Raw genomic sequence first — 22456 nt, forward strand, 5'->3', positions numbered from 1 at the left:
GGTCTACAAAATTATGAGAGGCATAGACAGAGTGGATAGTCAGAGGCTTTTCCCCAGGGTAGAGGGGTTAATTACTAGGGGGCATAGGTTTAAGGTGCGAGGGGCAAGGTTTAGAGTAGATGTACGAGACAAGTTTTTTTACACAGAGGGTAGTGGGTGCCTGGAACTCGCTGCCGGAGGAGGTGGTGGAAGCAGGGACGATAGTGACATTTAAGGGGCACCTTGACAAATACATGAATAGGATGGGAATAGAGGGATACGGACACAGGAAGTGTAGAAGATTGTAGTTTAGTCGGGCAGCATGGTCGGCACGGGCGTGGAGGGCCGAAGGGCCTGTTCCTGTGCTGTACTTTTCTTTGTTCTTTGTTCTTTCTTTGTATGCTGCTTTTAACTCCTCTCTACAACCACACCCCCACAAACCACTTGCCAGAAAAAATTCTATTTCACATCCACCCAAGGTGTTTTCATTTCTTTAGCCTTCTGAGATCATTTCTATTTCACATCCTCTGGAGTAATTCCTACTTTTTTCTTTTGTTTCCTCCATAGATCTTGATGAATGCTCAACAAAACAGCACAACTGTCAGTTCCTGTGTGTTAACACGATTGGATCCTTCGCATGCAAGTGTCCACCTGGCTTCACACAACACCACACGTCGTGCATTGGTGAGTAAATGTGAACAAATGCAAAAGACTGTGGGCGTGATCCAACGGCCACGATGCGCCCGAAAAGCAGCTCATGGCGACACAGCGTGGCCGATAAAAGCCGAGAGACCCTGCTCCCAGGGATCTACCCGGCTCACAATGCCTCTCGAGATCTAATGCGATCTCGCGAGACATTGCGATACAAATCCAGCCCATTGTGGACGGGATCACTTTTTGGCAAATCTGCATATTGAAGTAAGACAGCTAGTCTCACTTTTATGTGCAGATTCTCGAGTTACCTGAAGCGTGGGATCAATCTCATTTGACTTGGAGACTTCTGCAAGTGCTGTTCAGTGATGATCTCTACAAATGGGGACCAGATGAAACGGCACTCATCGGGGTCTCCCAGGGAATTGGGGACCCCCAGTGTATGGCCTTTGGGCAGGGTGGTACCCTGGCATTGCTGATGCCACCTGGGAACCCAGGCACTGGCAACTTGGCACCCAGGCAGTGCCACCTGGGTGCCAGCCTGGCACTGCCAATGTGCACAGGTGGCACTTGATGTGTTGGGTGCTCTGGATCCATGGAACACATACAGGCCACCAACACTTAAAATAGTACAACACTATTTTATTAAGTTAGAAACTGTTGAACATACTTTCACTGTGGGTTAACACGATGTTAGATTAAACTAAAGACCTATGCCTGTCCTAACCAGTCTATGCACTCAGCACATGGTGAAGATCTGTGCTGTAAGCTGTAATCTCTGTCCTTCTAAGAGGCTGCATCCCGAATGAGCGGGAAAACTGATGCCCTCTGTCTTTATAGTGAGTGTGCTCTAACTGGTGATTGGCTGCGGTGTTGTGTGTGTTGATTGGTCTTGCTGTGTGTCCATCAGTGTGTGTGTCTGCACCATAATATGGTGTATATTATGACAGCACTTCCAGCTGGCAGGGGCACTGCCAGGTTGGCACTGCCAATGTACCAAGCTTGTGTTTTTTGTGCACTGGTGATTGGCCTGGAGGTACCCTGTGTGGTGTTGGGTGGCTGTGCGGGGGCCCACCCATAGTCAGTTGGGGCTTGGGGAGGGTCGGGAGTTACGTCAGGGGACTCTGAGATCGGGATGTCATTTAAAAATGAGGTCCTGATCTCTCGATATACTGAGGGGTTCCAGCGAGTAGAGCTCCTCGGTGTTGAAAACAGGACTATGTGCAGCCTTGGCCACTGAAGCCCCTTATTTAACGCGAGAGGTGTATTATCGCCACGTGTTTCTCAGTGCTGTGGGGACAGGAAACACGTGGCTAACGTGCTCGTGATGGAACTTTGTTCCCATTTAGTTGAATCGCGCTGGGTATTATTCTCCATTCATATCCAAATCTGAATTGATTCTTGTTTGAGAAAATTAGAATCGTTCAGAGTTATCCCTTACACAGTTGGATCAACTCAGAGCAGTTCTTTGATTTGATTTGATTTATTATTGTCACATGTATTAGTATACAGTGAAAAATATTGTTTCTTGCATGCTGTACAAACAATGCATACCATACGTAGGGAAGGAAGGAGAGACTGCAGAATATAATGTTATGAGTTCTGAGTCATTCCACATAATGGATGTTAAACCATTCACACCAGCAAGAATGTGGGTTGCTCCAATAAAGAAAATGATCTTCCACATTGGTTCAATGGGTAAATACTCTGCCAAATGAGTGTTGATTGGGTAAATATCCTATCCCGTGTGTGTTGAACAGGTAAACACCCTGCTCAGTGTGTTCAATCGGCAGATAGCTTTCCCAGTGTGTGTTGGGTGAGTAAATTCACTATCCGGTGTGTGTTGGGTGAGTAAATTCACTATCCGGTGTGTGTTGGGTGAGTAAATTCACTATCCGGTGTGTGTTGGGTGAGTAAATTCACTATCCGGTGTGTGTTGGGTGAGTAAATTCACTATCCGGTGTGTGTTGGGTGAGTAAATTCACTATCCGGTGTGTGTTGGGTGAGTAAATTCACTGCCCAGTGTGCGGTGGGTGAGTAAATTCACTGCCCAGTGTGTGTTGGGTGAATAAATTCACTGCCCAGTGTGTGTTGGGTGAGTAAATTCACTGTCCAGTGTGTGTTGTGTGAGTAAATTCACTGCCCAGTGTGTGTTGTGTGAATAAATTCACTGCCCAGTGTGTGTTGGGTGAGTAAATTCACTGCCCAGTGTGTGTTGTGTGAGTAAATTCACTGCCCAGTGTGTGTTGGGTAAATTCACTGTCCAGTGTCTGGTGGGTGAGTAAATTCACTGTCCAGTGTGTGGTGGGTGAGTAAATTCACTGTCCAGTGTGTGTTGGGTGAATAAATTCACTGTCCAGTGTGTGGTGGGTGAGTAAATTCACTGCCCAGTGTGTGTTGGGTGAGTAAATTCACTGCCCAGTGTGCGGTGGGTGAGTAAATTCACTGCCCAGTGTGTGTTGGGTGAATAAATTCACTGCCCAGTGTGTGTTGGGTGAATAAATTCATTGTCCAGTGTGTGTTGTGTGAATAAATTCACTGCCCAGTGTGTGCTGGGTGAGCAAATTCATTGTCCAGTGTGTGTTGTGTGAGTAAACTCACTGCCCAGTGTGTGTTGGGTAAATTCACTGTCCAGTGTCTGGTGGGTGAGTACGTTCACTGTCCAGTGTGTGGTGGGTGAGTAAATTCACTGTCCAGTGTGTGTTGGGTGAGTAAATTCACTGTCCAGTGTGTGTTGGGTGAGTAAATTCACTGCCCAGTGTGTGCTGGGTAAGTTCACTGTCCAGTGTGTGGTGGGTGAGTAAATTCACTGTCCAGTGTGTGTTGGGTGAGTAAATTCACTGCCCAGTGTGTGCTGGGTAAGTTCACTGTCCAGTGTGTGGTGGGTGAGTAAATTCATTGCCCAGTGTGTGGTGGGTGAGTAAATTCATTGCCCAGTGTGTGGTGGGTGAGTAAATTCACTGCCCAGTGTGTGGTGGGTGAGCAAATGCACTGCCCAGTGTGTGTTGGGTGAGTAAATTCACTGCCCAGTGTGTGTTGGGTGAGTAAATTCACTGCCCAATGTGTGGTGGGTGAGTAAATTCACTGCCCAGTGTGTGTTGGGTGAGTAAATTCACTGCACAATGTGTGGTGGGTGAGTAAATTCACTGCCCAGTGTGTGCTGGGTGAGTTCACTGTCCAGTGTGTGGTGGGTGAGTAAATTCATTGCCCAGTGTGTGGTGGGTGAGTAAATTCATTGCCCAGTGTGTGGTGGGTGAGTAAATTCACTGCCCAGTGTGTGGTGGGTGAGCAAATGCACTGCCCAGTGTGTGGTGGGTGAGTAAATTCACTGCCCAGTGTGTGTTGGGTGAGTAAATTCACTGCCCAGTGTGTGTTGGGTGAGTAAATTCACTGCCCAGTGTGTGGTGGGTGAGTAAATTCACTGCCCAATGTGTGGTGGGTGAGTAAATTCACTGCCCAGTGTGTGCTGGGTGAGTAAATTCACTGCCCAGTGTGTGGTGGGTGAGCAAATGCACTGCCCAGTGTGTGTTGGGTGAGTAAATTCACTGCCCAGTGTGTGGTGGGTGAGTAAATTCACTGCCCAGTGTGTGGCTGGTGAGTAAATTCACTGCCCAGTGTGTGGTGGGTGAGTAAATTCACTTCCCAGTGTGTGTTGGGTTATGCGCGAGGTGTTTTCAGAACCCCAAAATGTATCATGGAGTTCAACCAACCACCCGCTTTAATGTATTTGTTGCTTTTCCTAGCACACGGCTTGTTCCCTAGGTGTGGGATTACAATTATGGACACGTGGGTTTTTAAACACAAAACAATGTTTATTCCATGAACTCAACTTAACATCTTAAATAAACATTGGCTCGCTTAACACCCCTTACTTCAAAGATAACTCTGAAAATATTACAACAGTAAATAATTCCTTAAAATGTTCCTTCAAACTTCCAAGAGACTAAACACCTTTAAACAGAATCACATCAGATTAAAGGCTTTACTATTATGAGTTTAAATCACCCAAATGGTCCAGGGATAGTCTTTCATGACAGATATCACAGCAAATCCAGCTCACTGCAAACACAGACACTCCCCAAGCTCTTTTCCTCCAAACTGCTGTTCTCTGGAAACACACAGACACACACAAGCTCTTTTTCAAACTCAAACTTCAAAATGGCTGACCTAAACTCAGCTCCACCCACTCTCTGACATCACTGTTTTCTTAAAGGTACATTGCTTAAACATCCGTGTCTTAATGGTACTCTCACATGACAGTTGATTGAGTAAATACACTGCCCAGTGTGTGGTGGGTGAGTAAATTCCCTGCCCAGTGTGTGATGGGTGAGAAAGTTCACTGCCCAGTGTGTGCGGGGTAAATACACTGCTCAAAACACATGTGTGTGGGCTGTGGTTTTGAGGCAGGATCAAGCTCAGCTTAGGTCCCGATTCCCAACACACAACCGTCATGTAGAATATACCTAAAATTAATCAGGGAGGCCCTTTAGTGAAGTAACTTAATCTTTTTCTTGTTAACAGACAATAATGAATGCATGGGTCAGGCCACAATCTGTGGTTCAAAGGGGACGTGCCAGAACACACCAGGAAGCTTCAACTGTGATTGTCAGAAAGGATTCTCATTGGATGGTACTGGTTTCAACTGTGAAGGTACAAAGAGCAGAACTGTTTCGAGGACTGTAACCAGATGGCAAGCACTTGATTTCAGAGGGCATGAAGAAAAAGTCCAATTCTGAAATATTCCCTGTCCTTGATCCACTGTTAATATTTAAATGGGTGGCACATCTCTCTGCCTCTCACCCTTTAAGAGGCTTGTAAACTGAAGAGCATCTCAATGAATTTTTAAAAATAAATTTAGAGTACCCATTGCTTTCTTTTCCAATTAAGGGGCAATTTAGCGTGGCCAATTCACCTAGCCTGCACATCTTTGGGTTGTGGGGGTGAGACCCACGTGGACACGGGGAGTATGTGCAAACTCCACATGGACAGTGACCTGGGGCCGGGATCGAATGCAGGTCCTCAGCACCGTGAGGCAGCAGTGCTAACCACTGCGCCACCGTGCTGCCCAGCATCTCGATGAATTCATGTTTGGTAGATACAAAAGAGAGTGAGGGGCTGAGGTCCCCATGGTCACTGAGAGGGGAAGTCTGGGATTGGCATCCCTGAATTAAATGGCAGTGATAATGTAGGGAGTGGTTTCCTGAGGTATATGGCAGAGAGGATGGGTGAGGGGTGGGGCAGAGGGAATTTGGTGACTGGGCTCCTGTAGTAGCTGCCAGGCAGAATGGAGTGACTGTTCTAGTTTCCATTTTTTTCCCTGAGTAAGTGTTAGTAAATGCTTTATTTTTTACCACAGGCTGGGGGAGTCTCCCACGATGCCTGAGACCCTGAAAACAATGGGCTTTTTCTTGCATCTCGCCAAGGATGCAGTGACACCAAACAACAGCTGGGGGCAGCACGGTAGCATTGTGGATAGCACAATTGCTTCACAGCTCCAGGGTCACAGGTTCGATTCTGGCTTGGGTCACTGTCTGTGCGGAGTCTGCACATCCTCCCCGTGTGTGCGTGGGTTTCCTCCGGGTGCTCCGGTTTCCTCCCACAGTCCAAAGATGTGCAGGTTAGGTGGATTGGCCATGATAAAAATTGTCCTTAGTGTCCAAAATTGCCCTTAGTGTTGGGTGGGGTTACTGGGTTATGGGGATAGGGTGGAGATGTTGACCTTGGGTAGGGTGCTCTTTCCGGGAGCCGGTGCAGACTCGATGGGCCGAATGGCCTCCTTTGCACTGTAAATTCTATAATAAACTATAATAAACAGCATCAATCGAATCATAAAATTATCCAGCAAAGAAGCCTTTCAGCCATTATTCTTGTTCCAGATCTTTGAATGAGTGATCCAATTTACAATACCCCACCCCCCTTGTTCCCTGTAGGAGAAGTAAAAGTGAAAACCTTAGCTTCAAGGATCAAAATTTGTAGCCTGTTCTCGTAGAATCAAAGGCAGAAAGTCTGCATTTTGGTCCAACCCAAACTGGGGTCAGTTTAAAGTCCACATAAAGATATATAGTTAACAGTCTCCTTGGGATGTTAAAGTGTTCAGTGCCTTAATTGCTTTCTTGAGTAAAGTATTTCTATAGTCATTGTTGTTTTAAGTGTATCTTGAGATTTATGTTTTCTTTGTGTGTTCCTGTGCCTTGGATATATTTTCATTCCTGGAAGTTCTCGAATCACCATTTTGCCGTTGAAAAAGGTGGTGGGTTGTCTTCCCACCGATCAATCCTCGCCCTGATCCTGTCCCAAATTCCAGTTCTGTCCCATCAGCCTCTCCTAAATTCTGTCAAAATGTCCCCCAGGTCAGGATGGTGAAAAGCTGGTGACAAGAGGTTCTGACCCAAATTCCTCCCACTCATTAGTTCAGGCCAAAGTCACAGCCACATTTGCTTGCAGTTCACTAGCTACAAAACTTTCCAAAACTTAGAGAAGCCAGGGTCAAAACGCCAATGTTCGTATGCAAATGATATTGGTGGGATTTTCCAGTCCTTCCAAACGTTAATGGGCTGAATTCTCCGCCATCAGGATTCTCCGTTGCGCTTGCAGCCCGGGGGTTTCCCGACAGCGTGGGGCTGCCCCACAATTGGAAACCCCATTGACCAGCCAGCGAAACGGAGAAACCCACCCAATGTATTTCTGACTGGGCCATTGCAACCCCCACGGTGAGTCCAGGCCCGGCCACTTTTTACAGGACAACTAAAGGACGATTTGTTATACATTAATACCAATCAATCATTTTTGTGAGCCTTTTTCTAAACGAGTATCCAAATCAGGGTGGCATGATGATTGTGAGAAGATCTCCTATTTTGGAATGTCACTTAGGTGAAACACCCACATCTGACCATTTTGTGTTGAATGGGTTTCTGGCTCAAGTTCACAAGGCTACAAGGTTCACAAGTTTTGAACGGGCTTCAGACTGCATGTTTGGTCCCTGCAAGTAACCGTAGGTCCAGATGCAGCTCTGTTTCACCCTGGCTCAATGGCAAATCTCACATGACATCTCACCGACTCAGTTTGTTCCCTTTCCGCCCCAACCTGCAGATGTTGATGAGTGTGATGGGAACCACCGCTGCCAGCACGGCTGCCAGAACATGTTGGGTGGATACAGATGCAGCTGCCCTCAAGGCTACATGCAGCACTACCAGTGGAACCAGTGTGTGGGCAAGTATTAGAGCTCTTTCTTGGGACTAAGGAGATAAGGACAACTTTAATGTTACTGAAACTGAAGGAGTCAGGGCAACATCATTTTAACCTGTCAATTGTGTAGGTTGGCACAGCAATATAGTTAGCAGCATGCAATTGTCAGTTGTTGGGCAGCCCTGTAATGCATTAATATCATTGGATTTATGACTAAACAGTGACTCACTGATCTTGGTGAAACGGAGTGAAGTAATGTCAGAGCATGGGCAGGTTAACTCCCTGCCCCTTCAGCTTCAGATTTCCATATAGAGTAGACAGTGTTGAATATTTTACATATTTGATTTAATTCAGAGCCACAGAGGGGTGACACTAGTTTCTAAGTGTGCAAAAGCCTTGATTTGCAGAGGTTTTTTTACAGTGCTCAAAGTGTTTACACCATCCATCCAGCTCAAATTCTAGTAACTTATGTGTTGGCTGTTTTCTTATCTTTGAATCAACACTCACGCTTAACCAATCCAGCACAGTGAGCATAGATCAGTTACCAGACTCGCATAATCAAATACAGAACAATGGAACAAGTGAACATTGCAGACAAGATAGAAGGAAGAAATGAGAGATAAAAATTAAAAATAATGTGTGAAAATTAATTGATCCAAGTTACAATTTAAAAAAAAATCTAATGATTCCAATTTAGAATCAGAAACCACTTCACCAATTACCCATAGTTGAAGTGAGATTCAGGACTTAACCCTTTAAACCATTACACAGAAAAATACTTGGCTGGATTCTCCGGTCCCCCAACCACGTGTTTCTCAGCGACACACTATTCGCTAGCAGCAGGATTCCCTATTCCCGGTGCTTGCCAATGGGATTTCCCATTGAAGCCACCCCATGCCGCCAGTTGGCGGGAGAAGAGAATCACAACGACTGCAGAATTCCGGCCACTGCCTGTAGATCTTCCAAGAGATAAGTGGGAAATGTAGCACACAGTGTGGTACTGGGGTATTCGGGAGGTTCACTCAGTCAGTTCCAGGTCTGGGCTGAGATACGGGCCTCGATTAGACAGCAATAGGATTGCTGCAATTGGCCTCAATGTCCCTGGGCTAGTGAGTAGGCCAGTTCTGTTAAGATTCCAACCCCTGTTCATTATCAAATAACCTTTGTTTGAAAAGCCACATAGGTGAACATTGCGAGTGCAGCTTGAACTATGATTGAAAAGGGCAGTATTATAGGTTGTAAGGCTGTCAAGGGCTTGAATGGTCGCAATTGAAGTAGCAGCCAGAGGATGGCTGTGCCTGTGGAACCATATCCCAGTGAGTGTCAGTATTTTCAGGGGTGCAAGATGAGAATAGTGTCTCGCTAATCTCTCTTTGTCTGTTTTGCAGATGAGAATGAGTGCAGCAATCCAACTGCCTGTGGCGCCGCGTCCTGTTATAACACTCTGGGCAGCTACAAATGCCTCTGTCCATCTGGGTTTGATTTTGACCAGTACGCTGGGGGATGTCAGGATGTGAATGAGTGCTCGGTCTCCGGAAACCCCTGCTCCTACGGCTGCTCCAACACAGACGGTGGCTACCTGTGCGGCTGCCCTGGGGGATACTTCAGAGTGGGACAAGGGTAAGTAACAGGTCAACGACTGACTTGGGGTGGGAGGAGATGTGGCAACAGGAAGGGGGAGGAAAGTAAAGGTGAGTTGGTGAGATAAAATCGGAAAATGCAGGAAAAACTCAGCAGGCCTGGCAGTATCTGTGGAGAGAGAAACCGACTTAGTGTTTCGAGCCCAATATGAATCATCTTCCGAGGCGGAGAGCGGTAAGGATGAGAGGGGATTTGTGCTGGTGGAGGAGCAGGTGGATAGAAGGTCAGGGATAGAAGAGATTAAATGACAAAAGTGTTGTGTTATATTGCTTCGGATAACACAGGCTGCTACTTGATGCAGCCTTAACTAAAGGATGCTCCAGACTCTGAAATGAGTTCAACATGTTTATTGAACTATTAACACTGTTCTCAAATGAGTTTGACTCTCTGCTGATCTAACTGTAGTAACTCAGTCTAACTGTACCAGCTTGCTCTAAGCCACATGCTGGGGTGTGACGCTGCTGATCAACCCTGTCTAACTCTCTAGATGTCTGTCTGTGGAAAGAGGCAGGGTATGAGTGCCTCATCCCTCATTGAAAGGGGCAACGCAGGTGGAGAACGTAGTCAAGAAGGCATACGGCATGCTTGCCTTCATTGGCCGGGGCATTGAGTATAAGAATTGGCAAGTCATGTTGCAGCTGTATAGAACCTTAGTTAGGCCACACTTGGAGTATAGTGTTCAATTCTGGTCGCCACACTACCAGAAGGATGTGGAGGCTTTAGAGAGGGTGCAGAAGAGATTTACCAGAATGGTGCCTGGTATGGAGGGCATTAGCTATGAGGAGCGGTTGAATAAACTCGGTTTGTTCTCACTGGAACGAAGGAGGTTGAGGGGAGACCTGATAGAGGTATACAAAATTATGAGGGGCATAGACAGAGTGGATAGTCAGAGGCTTTTCCCCAGGGTAGAGGGGTCAATTACTAGGGGGCATAGGTTTCAGGTGAGAGGGGCAAGGTTTAGAGTAGATGTACGAGGCAAGTTTTTTACGCAGAGAGTAGTGGGTGCCTGGAACTCGCTACCGGAGGAGGTAGTGGAAGCAGGGACGATAGGGACATTTAAGGGGCATCTTGACAAATATATGAATAGGATGGGAATAGAAGGATACGGACCCAGGAAGTGTAGAAGATTGTAGTTTAGTCGGGCAGCATGGTCGGCACGGGCTTGGAGGGCCGAAGGGCCTGTTCCTGTGCTGTACATTTCTTTGTTCTTTGTTCTTTTGTTCTTTTATCGTGTTTATGTCATGCCCCCTTGTGGTGATGCCACCTCTGAGTGTCCTGACTGCCCATTGGTTGTGTCCTATTCTGAGTGTTCATTGGTTGCATATCATGACAAAAGTCATAGAGCACAAGCAAAGGGAGCGTTAATGAAGATATAAGGAGGAAAGCTTTGGTCAAGGTGTTAATTGCAGAATAAAGGTCAGCACTGTCTGAGAGCAAACTAGCAGAACATGTGAAGAACCGAGAAAGAGGTCAACACCATCTGAACGCAAAATCAGGAGAGCAAGGTACAGACTGGCTCTTGGGAAGAAACTACAAATTCAGAATGGGGGCACATTTCATTGTCTGAAGTTGTTGAACTCGATGTTGAGTCCAGAAGGTGCAAAGTGCTTAATTGGAGAATGAGGTGCTTTCCTCCAGCTTGCATTGGGCTGCACTAGAACGTTGCAGCAGGGTGAGAACAGAAAGGTGGACATGGGAGCAAGATGGTGAATTGAAATGGCAAGCGACAGGAAGGTCGGGGTCATGCTTGCAGACTGAGTGAAGATGTCCTGCAAAGCTGTCACCCGGTCTGCCCAGTGAACACCCAATGTAGAGGAGGCTGGATTGCGAGCAGTAAATACAGCAGACTAAATTGAAAAAAGTGCCAGTAATTAAACCAGCTAAACCAGGATTGGTTTAGCTTAGTGGGCTAGACAGTTAGTTTGTGATGCAGAACAAGGCCAGCAGCGCGGGTTCAATTCCCATTCCTGCTGAGAATTCTGAATTCACCCTGTATGTACCCGGAATGTGGCGACTCAGGGCTTTTCACAGTAACTTCATTGCAGTGTTAAAGTAAGCCAACTTGTGACACTAAAGGTTATTTATTAATTTATTTAAATCGCCTGGAAGGAGTGTTGGGGCCTTAGATCATGAGGAGGGAAGTGGTAAAGTGGCAGGTGTTGCACCTGCTGCGATTGCATGGGAACGTGCCCTGGGAAGGGGATGAAATGTTAAAGGTGATAGAGGAGTGGACCAGGGTGTCACGGAAGAAACGGTCGCCTCGGAATGCTGCTAGGTGAGGTCAGGGGAAGATGTGTCTGGCGATGGCAACATGCTGGAGTTGGCAGAAATGGTGGAGGATGATTGCTTGACTACAGAGGCTGGTGGGTGGAAGGTGAGGGGAACCCGAGCATGGTTCTGGAGGGAGGGGAAGGGGGGAGAGCAGAAGTGTGCGAAATGGTGAGATAAGCCAGGATGAAATGGAGCGACAACTGGACCTATAGTTACTTAACAACCAAGCGTGCAGACTCAAGAAACATAAAGACTGGTGCATGAACCTGCCTATCTCTTCATCTTCAGACTGCCATATGGAATCGGCAACGTTGTATATTTTATTTATTTGACTTACTTCAGAGCACTGCAGGGATGAAACTAGTTTCTAGATGTACGGGAACTTGATTTACAGAGTTGTTTTTAGTGCTTGAAGTGGCCACACCATTCTTCCAGCTCTGCTTCTAGCAGCTTCTAGGTTGTCGGAGAATAATAAGATCCAGAACCAGTTAAACAAATTGTGAGTCACGGGAGAATGGGAATTGAACCCGCGCTGCTGGCCTTGTTCTGCATCACAAACTAACTGTCTAGCCCCCTAAGATAAACCAATCCTGGTTTAACTGGTTTAGTTACTGGTACTTTTTTCAATTTAGTCTGTTGTATTCACTGCTCACAATCCAGCCTCCTCTACATTGGGTGTTCAGTGGGCAGACCGGGTGACAGCTTAGCAGGACATCTTCACTCAGTCTGCAATACATCAGGGAGAAAGGTTAAGGCAGACAAATAGGGGGCGGGATTCTCTGATCCCGAGGCTAAGTGTTGACGCCGTCACAACAGCGTCGACAGGCCCCAGGAGCAGCGATTCTTAGCCCTAAAGGAGGCCAACATTGCACTGGAGCGACCCACGGCGGCGTCAAATGGGCACCACGGGTCTGCGCATGCGCACTGCGACCAGTGGCAATGCGCGCATGCGGGGTGGTTCCCTTCTCCGCGCTGGCCCCGACGCAACATGGCGTAGGGCTACAGGGGCCGGCGCGGAGCAAAAGAGGCCCCCAGCCCGAGAGGCCGGCCCGCCAATCGGTAGGCCCCAATCGCGGGGCAGGCCACAGCGGAGGCACCCCCGGGGTTGGACCCCACATCCCCCCCCCCACCCACCAGGCCGTCCCTGGAAGGATGCACGTTGCGGTCCCGCCGGGTAAGACCACACGTGGACGGTGGCGGCGGGACTCGGATTTTATTTGCGGCCGCTTGGCCCATCCCGGGCGGAGAGTCGCAAGGCGGGCCGCGTAGAGCGGCCCCCGACCGGCGCCAATGGCGCCGATTCTCCACTCTCCGGAGAATCGTTGGATCGGTGTCGCGCGATTCACACCCAGCCCGGCGATTCTTCGGCCCGGGGTGGGCTGAGAGAATCCCGCCCAGGATTCTCAAAAAACAAAAATAAATTTCGTTTTAATTCCCTTTGTACCATTTGCCCTTAATGCTGCTAGCACTATCCTGTTAGTGACTGAATATACTCTCACTCTGCGTCCAGCACCAACACCCTTTTTATTATCAGTGAGAGACTCCACAGGGAGAATCTCAAGTTGATTCTGTCACGGACCAGAGACGGATTTGTGAATTCCTCTATGGGAGTGTTTGATGAATGGGGCCAATTTAAAAATGTTACTGCGAGTTTTAGTCTTTGCAAGCAACTATATCTTCATGTCATTGTGCAGGAGACCCACCTTCCTCCCCAACTCCTCCTCACAAAATTCAGATAGTGGTTCTCCGAGTACAAGGATCTATATGGCAGAGCGAGTTTTACACGTTCTCGTCAAATGTCACATACGCTGCATTGAAAGTGCTCAGATAGACACAGCACACAAAGTATTGGAGAACATTAAGGAGAAATTATTAGGCACAGATGATTGGAAGCAGCAAACTGAATGACTATGTTTAAAGAGGACAACATATCTGCACTAAATAATTACAGACAGATTATCCAGCTAGCCCATAATGTCTATAAATCCTTCCATAAACCTCTGCATTTCGCTCTCCACCGATGAGATGCTCCTTAAAACCAAGCACTCGGTCACCTTCCTAACATAGAACATAGCTATGCTATGCTATGCTATGTATTTCTGCTATGCTATGTTCTATGTTAGGAAGGTGACCGAGTGCTTGGTTTTAAGGAGCATCTCATCGGTGGAGAGCGAAATCTTCTGCTTTGAATCATTGTCGCTAATGTTTTGATTGATTAACGCTGTAAATTGCCACCATGACTTCACAAGTATGTAAAGGTGCTGTATAAATGTTTTTATGGTTGCCCTAAATTTATTACAGGTAAAATAATGGAAACCGGTGCAGAGTTGGGTAGAGGGAGGGAGACTGATTATCTAATATTTATAATCTAGTAAAATGCCTCCAGTAGGAATGAGAAGATTGTGACAGACAGACCTCTGACTTCTTGAGGGTGTTATGTGAAGAGCAGAAATACCTACAACATCATTTATTTTCGTCTTCAACAACAGCAGCAACTTGTACAAATGAATTGACTTTAATGGAAAGCACCAGATCCCTGACTATTTGTAGTTTCTCACTCATCTCCCCACTTCCTTCTCAAAGCTCATTTCATCTCTCCCCTCAATCTGCACCCCATTCTGCCCCCATACCAGCTGACATATAGTCAGCAATGACCTTTTCTTAGACAACATCCCTTCAAAAACACCATTGTTCTTTAAAATCCACATCCATGCTCTATCATGCCCCCTTCCTCTCTCAGGGTCTCGAGCCTGTGATTGCCCCCTGTTCCATGTCCTTCTCCCTTGAAATTACTTGTTTAAATTCCCAAAAAACATCCTCCGTGACCATGGTCGGAGAGAGAGAAAACAGAATCTGACAGTCACGAGCAGAGAGTATAACTTTAAATTACTGATGTCGGGCAGCATAGTGGTTAGCACTGCTGCCTCAGTGCCAAGGAACCAGGTTCAAATACGGCCTTGGGTAACTGTCTGTTGGAGTTTTGTACATTCGCCCCGTGTCTGCGTAGGTTTCCTCCGGGTACTCCGGTTTCCTCCCACAGTCCAAAGATGTGCAGGTTAGGTGGATTGGCCATGCTAATTTACCCCTTAGTGTGTCCAAAGATTACTAGAGGTTGCTGGCGATTGGGCAGGGCAGTGGGTCTCGGTAGGGTGCTCTTTCGGAGGGTCGGTGTAGACTCAGTGGGCTGAATAGCCTCCATCTGCAATGCAGGGAGTCGGTGTTATAATGGAAAAGGAGTTAGGGCACCAGAGTGGAGAGGGTGACCAGTCCCACCAAACTGTACCGCCCAGTGTGTCTTGATGAGGAGAGGTTTATAAGTCAAGTATAGAATTGTAATTTGTATGATTGGAGTTTGTGCTAAGTGTTTACTTGTGTGTCTGTGCTGCTGTTGATTCCCTGTTCAGGCATTGTATATCAGGAATGGGGTTTGGGAATGGTCAATACCTACCTGTGGAAGAGGAAGAGGCAGATGCAGAGAATGTGCTATCCCCTGAGACGTGCTATGAATGCAAGATCAATGGCTATCCCAAGAGAGGCAGACATCGGAGAAGCACAAATGACACGGAATCTCATGAGGTAATTTCACATAACATGGCCTATTGTGAATCGTAGTCATTGTTTTTGTAGGTAAGCCCCGCAGTCATTCTTGTGCATAGCAGGATCCTGGAAACCGCAAATGAGATTATCGGCTCACTAATCAACGTTTTGGTGAAGCTCTTTGAAAAAACATTTTGGCTCAAACTGAGATTTTCTTGCTCTTCTTCAAATAGTGCCACGGGATCTTTCATTGTCGAGCTGAGCAGGCAGACAAAGCCCCCGGCTCATTGTTCCATCTCAGGTGACTCCAGTGTGGAATGAACTTCCAACTATCAGATTCCCAAGTCAATCAACTTCCCCCATCAGTTGGGGCAGAATTATCCTGGGAATCAGCAACTAAAATTAGGAAGGTAGATGAAGAAAGCTGCTTTCCTTTCGTTGGAAAGGGGATTTCAGAATGTTTTCACTGAAAATTTCAAGATTTCAAAGGGAGTTTAGAATATTGATCATGATGATGAAGTGTTCAAGTCCCAGAGAAACACATCTTAAAAATGAGGGACTAGGAAATCAGGGAAACTCATTTATTCAAAGAATATTTGTGTAATGCAAAGAGTCTTGAAGGTAGTATATTAAAGTAAACAGTATCAATAGGATGAATAGACAACCAGATGCCCTTTTGAAGAGATATAATGGGTAAATTAATAGATAGGACTGAGTGGGGCGACACGGTGGCACAGTGACTTCAAAACGGGCAGCACGGTAGCATGGTGGTTAGCACAATTGCTTCACAGGTCCCAGGTTCAATTCCGGCTTGGTTCACTGTCTGTGCGGAGTCTGCACGTTCTCCCCGTGTGTGCGTGGGTTTCCCCGGGTGCTCCGGTTTCCTCCCACAGTCCAAAGATGTGCAGGTTAGGTGGATTGGCCATGCTAAAGTGCCCTTCAGGGATTCTATGAGCAATATGGTTAGAAAGTGGGATTGTGAAGCTGAGGGATATGACGAGAAGGTTAGTCTGATCTATCAAAATGCAACACGTTTTTGAACTCCACAGGTTGTCATTATTAGCAATTTCATGAAAATGTCAAAAGTCGCCCCCAAAAGCAGATTTGTTGAGCTAATGTTTTTTTCATAACAGGATCACAAGATTAGTCTGGCTAGTTTGGACATTGACACGCCAATCCCTTTGAATGTGAATATCTCAGAAATGGGAATCCACGATCATATCATGGAATTCCTTCCAGCCATCGAACCTCTGGAAAACCATGTGCGTTACACCATCTCCAGTGGGAATGAAGCCAGCTTCTTCCGAATTCACCAGAAAAATGGACTCAGTTACCTCCATCTAAGCCGCAAAAAGGCCATACAAGGAAAATATACACTGGAGATTTCCAGTGTGCCTCTGTACAGGAAGAAGGACCTCCTGAAGCTGGAAGATGAGAATGACGTTGACTACCTCGTGGGTGATATCGGCGAGGCCCTCCGGCTGAAGCTTCAAATTCATCTTCTTTAATGTTCTTGCCCTGTCACCCTTGGTGGGGAAAAGGCCCCCGCCATTTTAAATAGCACCACAGCACCAACCTCTCAACACTAAACTTGATGATGGGATAGTGGACTGTGCCAGCTCAACAAAGTCTTTACACAACAGTCCTTTTCATGCAGGCTATGTACTGGGCATTGAACCAAATCTTCTGGAGTGTGTCACAGTTTTCGCACGTAAGGCAGATGATTGGACAACAATTAAGAAGGACTAATTAATTTTTAAAGGTTGGATATTTCCTGTGCTTAACCAGTTTTCTTTTGTAGCACAGTGATCTAAATTGGAATGTGTATAATGAAGGCATTGACCATATTGGAGCAAAATAAATTGGGAGTGGCGGGGGGGGGGGAATTAGTGAGGACAAGGGTATTAATAGATTTGAAAGAGTGAATGCTATTAAGTCCAAGGTGGCGAGGAGTTTGCTTTGCATTTTAGAGAGAGTAATAAATTGCATTTAAGGATCATATTAATAAATAATATCATTGGTAAATTAATTGAAAAATAGAATCATGGAAATTAAAGAATCTGAATTGTCTTAGTCACTCAAATGGTCTCTTTCAGGGCCTGTACTGTCCTACCCTGAGGGACACCTTGCCGATAAGTGTTTTTGTTTGAGTACTGTTGCATTGTGGAGAATTCCAGTTTGTATAATTGACTGAATCATTCACTTCAGACTTTGGAACCACTTGTTCAACCAGAATCTCTATCCAAAATGAGTCAATTGTAAAAGTGTTGACCTTAAGAAGAGAGAGCCATTTTGTCACCAGGATGGTTGACCAATTAACTTAATGTGAAATCTGACCTGTGAGGTAACAGGCAGAAAGTGATTATTCCCAGCTCAATTCCCTATAACTCAGTTTACAACAGCATGTAGATGTTACAAGACAATGAAAGGCAATATTTTCTTTAAAGCATGTTCTTCCTCTTTAATAAGATAAATAGGCAATAGCAAACCCATTGCGCCGGAAGCAGCTAGTGATTACTTTGCGCCAGCAAATTGGGATTATTAATTATAGATCGCTGCACTGGCAGGGGCTAAGAGCAACTGCCTGTGTGTTACTGCAGGAGCTTATCCAATTATCTATGGAAGCACTTGTTGAGCAAGCATGATACTGTATCCCACCATCCCTTTATCGGTATTTAACACTATCCACTTTTTGGTTGAAACAATAGAGAAACTCCCATCTGATAAACACCATCGGCATTAAAAGGAATCTTCAGAAATTGCCACAACTAACTGATTCAGGAATCCTATCCATGTTATGCATGTGCTGGCTTGCTATTTGGTCTCGGTAACTCGATGAATATTCTCTGTGGATCTCAGAGAGCTGAGGTACTTTCTGGAATGTGCCAATTGGATTAAACCCCATGTATATTGTGGGAGTTTGGTTCGGGTATGCCTAGCTGGAACCAGCTGTACTCCCAGCTCCAGTGAGATGTGGTCTTTCCCGTAAACCCTGGGATACGGGCATAATCCTAATTGTAGGCTTTATATTCCAGTTTAGGATGCACCCAAGACCTCAGAGAGCCTACCTGAGGAATGTTTGTGAAATGATTTTCACAAATGTCTAAATAGATATTTTTTTAATTTAAGTCCGTGGAATTGCTTTATTGGAAGCTCAGGAGGCTTCCACTCGACAGGCTCACAGTGAACATTGCTCCCCAACCCCCTAAGAAACAGTGGTATGATTGACTCCTCACCCTGGTTCCCAGTAGTGACTGGATTGGCACTTTATCCTACAGCTAACAGTGATGGGATTAGCGCCTTACCGTGATGCCCAACAGTGACAGGGTTGGCCTCTGCACTGGGATACCCTGGCAGTGACAGGGTTGGCCTCTGCACTGGGGTACCCTGGCAGTGACAGGGTTGGCCTCTCCACTGGGGTACCCTGGCAGTGACAGGGTTGGCCTCTGCACTGGGGTACCCTGGCAGTGACAGGGTTGGCCTCTCCACTGGGGTACCCTGGCAGTGACAGGGTTGGCCTCTCCACTGGGGTACCCTGGCAGTGACAGGGTTGGCCTCTCCACTGGGGTACCCTGGCAGTGACAGGGTTGGCCTCTGCACTGGGGTACCCTGGCAGTGACAGGGTTGGCCTCTCCACTGGGGTACCCTGGCAGTGACAGGGTTGGCCTCTCCACTGGGGTACCCTGGCAGTGACAGGGTTGGCCTCTCCACTGGGGTACCCTGGCAGTGACAGGGTTGGCCTCTGCACTGGGCTACCCTGGCAGTGACAGGGTTGGCCTCTCCACTGGGGTACCCTGGCAGTGACAGGGTTGGCCACTGCATTGGGGTACCCTGGCAGTGACAGTGTTGGCCTCTCCACTGGGGTACCCTGGCAGTGACAGGGTTGGCCTCTCCACTGGGGTACCCTGGCAGTGACAGGGTTGGCCTCTGCATTGGGGTACCCTGGCAGTGACACGATTGGCTCCCTCTGAGTGCCCAAAAAGATTATCCCCTATCCTATTGCTCAGTGAGAAGCACATGGAATATTATCTATGAAATTAGGTGCATCCTGACACTTATGGAAGATCAAATTGATTCTCAGTGCTTCCGTTCTTACATAAAACAATGTAAGATATGAGCCTTGGATTATGGCAAGTTGATGAGAGAATCGCCCAGTTAGTTTTGTGAGTCATGTGCAACTCATGTGGAAAAGTTATTCTTCATCAGCCCCACTTCCTCCCTTATAACACTGCACTAAACATTCAGGTTCTTCTCAAGGCGGGGACTACAGGAAGACTATTTTTTTCTCTCTCACCATATTTGAGAATGTCTCATTAACTATTAAGGATGGAGACCCAAGCAAGGACCTGGAGCCAGCTAGCACTGGGCACGATTCTCAGGGTGTGAAATCCACCCAACGCCCCACAATATACCTAGACAAAAAGGATTGGAAAACCATCTGCCTTAATTTCCTTCCCCTTGTCTTTACTCCAAATAACAGCAATTAAACCAAAACTATTCAGGCTTTCTAAAAAATGGAAAGGGCGTGTGCAAGCCTCAATGGATTGTACTCTTGCAGTTGTGTGTCATGTTCACTGTTTCTGAAGAGGTTTTTTTTTACCAGTAAACCTCTTAGTCGATTTTATTTTTAATGAGCTAAATCGAGACAGTATTCTGACTGGGCGTAAATCCCTCAACAGTGTATTTTTCAGGTAGCTCATTGTGCAGCTGTTCCATGTTAAAATGTGCCTGCTTTCACAAGAGTTTCACAGAAGGAGACAATTTGGCCTGTTCTGCGAGTACTGGCTCTTTGCTTTAGTGGCTACTACAAGGATTACAACACTCGTTAGCTTTATTTTCCCAATTTGCATTCAAAAGATTGTGGAGAAAGATTTCCCCTGGTCACGTGCGTGAGGCAGAATTGAAACAAAAGCTCTAGAGAGTTAACATTGCAAGTTGAAGACATCCTCACTATTGGTGCGATATAATATGCAGCGACCAGAAGAATTATTCCTCCTCCAACCCAGCGTCCCTCATTATGCTTTCTCCATCTGCACGTTAAATGATTGAGTTTGTCTTATCCTCTTTAAATGATTCCACACGGAGATTATACAGTGCAGGCAAGTTACTGTTTCATAAAGGTGCTAATGTTAAAAGATTTACATGTTCAACCTCCGACTACCTGAAGTCCTTTTGTTCAGTTGTGCAATTGACCAAATACAATGGTGCTAGTATTGAAATTCAGGGTTCCTGCACTGTCCATCCCATTTTATATTTATGTATAACCGACATTTTGTACTGTTTGTTTTTTTTTGTGAGCTTTTACCTTGTAGCTTTTTTTTGTAAACTGCCACTTCATGTAAAATAGAGGACGTGTTTATACTGTAATCATCTAGTGACAAACTTGAAAAACAATTTTTTATTGTAAACTTGTAATACTGTATACAGATTTTTCTACTGCAAAGAAAAGAGGGTTATGAATATAATAATTCTGCCTGAACACTGGACCCTCGCCATCTGTTGATTGATCATCCTGAATTTTTAAGATGAATTTTGTATTAACGATGTGAAGCCCGGACTGCCAATCAATGAAGTACTGTTATGCTACAAGCCCAAATCAGCTTTTCCACTGTGTTCTGGTGTCTTCATTTGGTGCATGGGGTTGGGAGGGTGGAATTCAACACATAACAATGTGGGTGCGGAGGGGGGGGAATTAGGCTTGTACCGAGGAACATTCTCGGCAATAAAATTGATTATTTTGGGTTAGATTCTCTGTCTCCACTGTGATTTCCCATGGAGCTGCGACAGGTGAAGGTTTTACGCGAGATAACAAGATGGTGGCGTCACCCAAAGTGCCTGGAGCTGATTGTTGTTTTCAGGCTCCTATGGGTTAGTTTCTCTCCATTTTGCCATCGCATCTAATTTTTCCCCAAGTATGCACACCAGCAGCTCACCGTGATGAGTCCCAGTCACTGCAACTTAGCTCCTATGCTTAATCTAGCAATCTTAAATCAGGGAAGCACTAACAAGAAAATACGTGTTTTCCTTTTCTCTGCGGGTTTTCTCTCCTCCTTACCAGAGGTAAGGACCAGGTGTTCTCTGATCAGTCATCTAAATGGCTATTTGCCTTGTGAACTTTGACAGTTGTGGTGTTGGGTGTTCTGACACACAGATGAGCCAACACAGTTGCATATGGTACAACGCTTCTTTATTTAAACTCACTATTTACAACTTGGTCTTTGCACTCTGCACGTGGGGGGCTCCCTGCTTGTGGTGTTTCAACAACTCTTTCTTGTTTCCTTCTCCCCAGACCTACTGACCTCCAGGTGTCGTGCTCGTGCTTTTTATGTGGTTGGTGTTCTTGTCTGTGATTGGTTGTGGTGTTGTGTACTCTGATTTGCCTGTTAGTGTGTCCATCATGATGTGTGTGTTTGAATATCATGACATCCCCCCTTTTTACAAAGATATGTGCCTACGTGGTAATAAATATGATCGTGACGTGAGTGCATCTAAGAGTGTGTGTGTGTCGTGTGCAGCATGTGTCTATGACGGAACTATGTACATGGGGCGATGTCGAGTGCGTCACATGAATCCAGTTGTACCATAACATAACAGAAATGCGAACGAGAGAAGAAGAAAAAAAATTTGAACAGTTGTCCAGTCAGACGACATCTGGAACGATAAACAACAACAGGTTATCATGTAAAATTGTCCAACTTATTAAACATATGAACTGTATTATAAGTCCATTCTAATGGGTTTGCGACGAATTCGGGTTGACCGCCTTAAGGGTGGATCAAGAACCACCGGCTGCTGTGCAGGCATGGCCATGGGTGGCGATGGAAAGGGCGTGATGTGCGGCAGCTCCACAAAGTCATCCTCGGAAGCCTGTTGAGGATCTGGCGTGTTGTGTGGCTGTGAGCGTGGAAGTCGGCGAAGGGCGCGCCGATTGCGGCGACGCACGGAACCATCCGGCATGCGAACCAGGAACGAGCGGGGAGCCACTTGTCGGAGGACTTCGGCCGGTGCTGACCAGCCACCATACGGTTGATGGACGCGTACTTTGTCTCCGGAGGACAGGGGGGGCAGGTCCGTCGCTCGTGTGTCGTACCGACCTTTCTGGCGATCACGCTGCAGTTGCATGTTCCGAAGAACCGCCTCATGGTCTGTTATCGGTGCCAGGACGGAAGGTACCGTCGTCCTGAGGGAGCGA

General features: G+C 46.4%; 1 protein-coding gene across 1 annotated transcript in view; it reads left to right on the top strand.

Moving 5' to 3' along the window:
* Window positions 1-20869, top strand: part of fbn2b (fibrillin 2b) — a 408379-nt gene extending 387510 nt beyond the window's left edge. The window contains exons 60-65 of the mRNA XM_072482639.1: window positions 547-663; window positions 5152-5280; window positions 7720-7839; window positions 9204-9435; window positions 15132-15303; window positions 16398-20869. Coding sequence (XP_072338740.1) covers window positions 547-663; window positions 5152-5280; window positions 7720-7839; window positions 9204-9435; window positions 15132-15303; window positions 16398-16772 — 1145 coding nt within the window. The 3' untranslated portion in view covers window positions 16773-20869. The remainder of the gene's footprint in view (window positions 1-546; window positions 664-5151; window positions 5281-7719; window positions 7840-9203; window positions 9436-15131; window positions 15304-16397) is intronic.
* The last annotated feature ends 1587 nt before the right edge of the window (window positions 20870-22456 follow it).

This window comes from Scyliorhinus torazame, chromosome 18, assembly GCF_047496885.1.
Source record: "Scyliorhinus torazame isolate Kashiwa2021f chromosome 18, sScyTor2.1, whole genome shotgun sequence".
Lineage (NCBI taxonomy): Eukaryota > Metazoa > Chordata > Chondrichthyes > Carcharhiniformes > Scyliorhinidae > Scyliorhinus > Scyliorhinus torazame.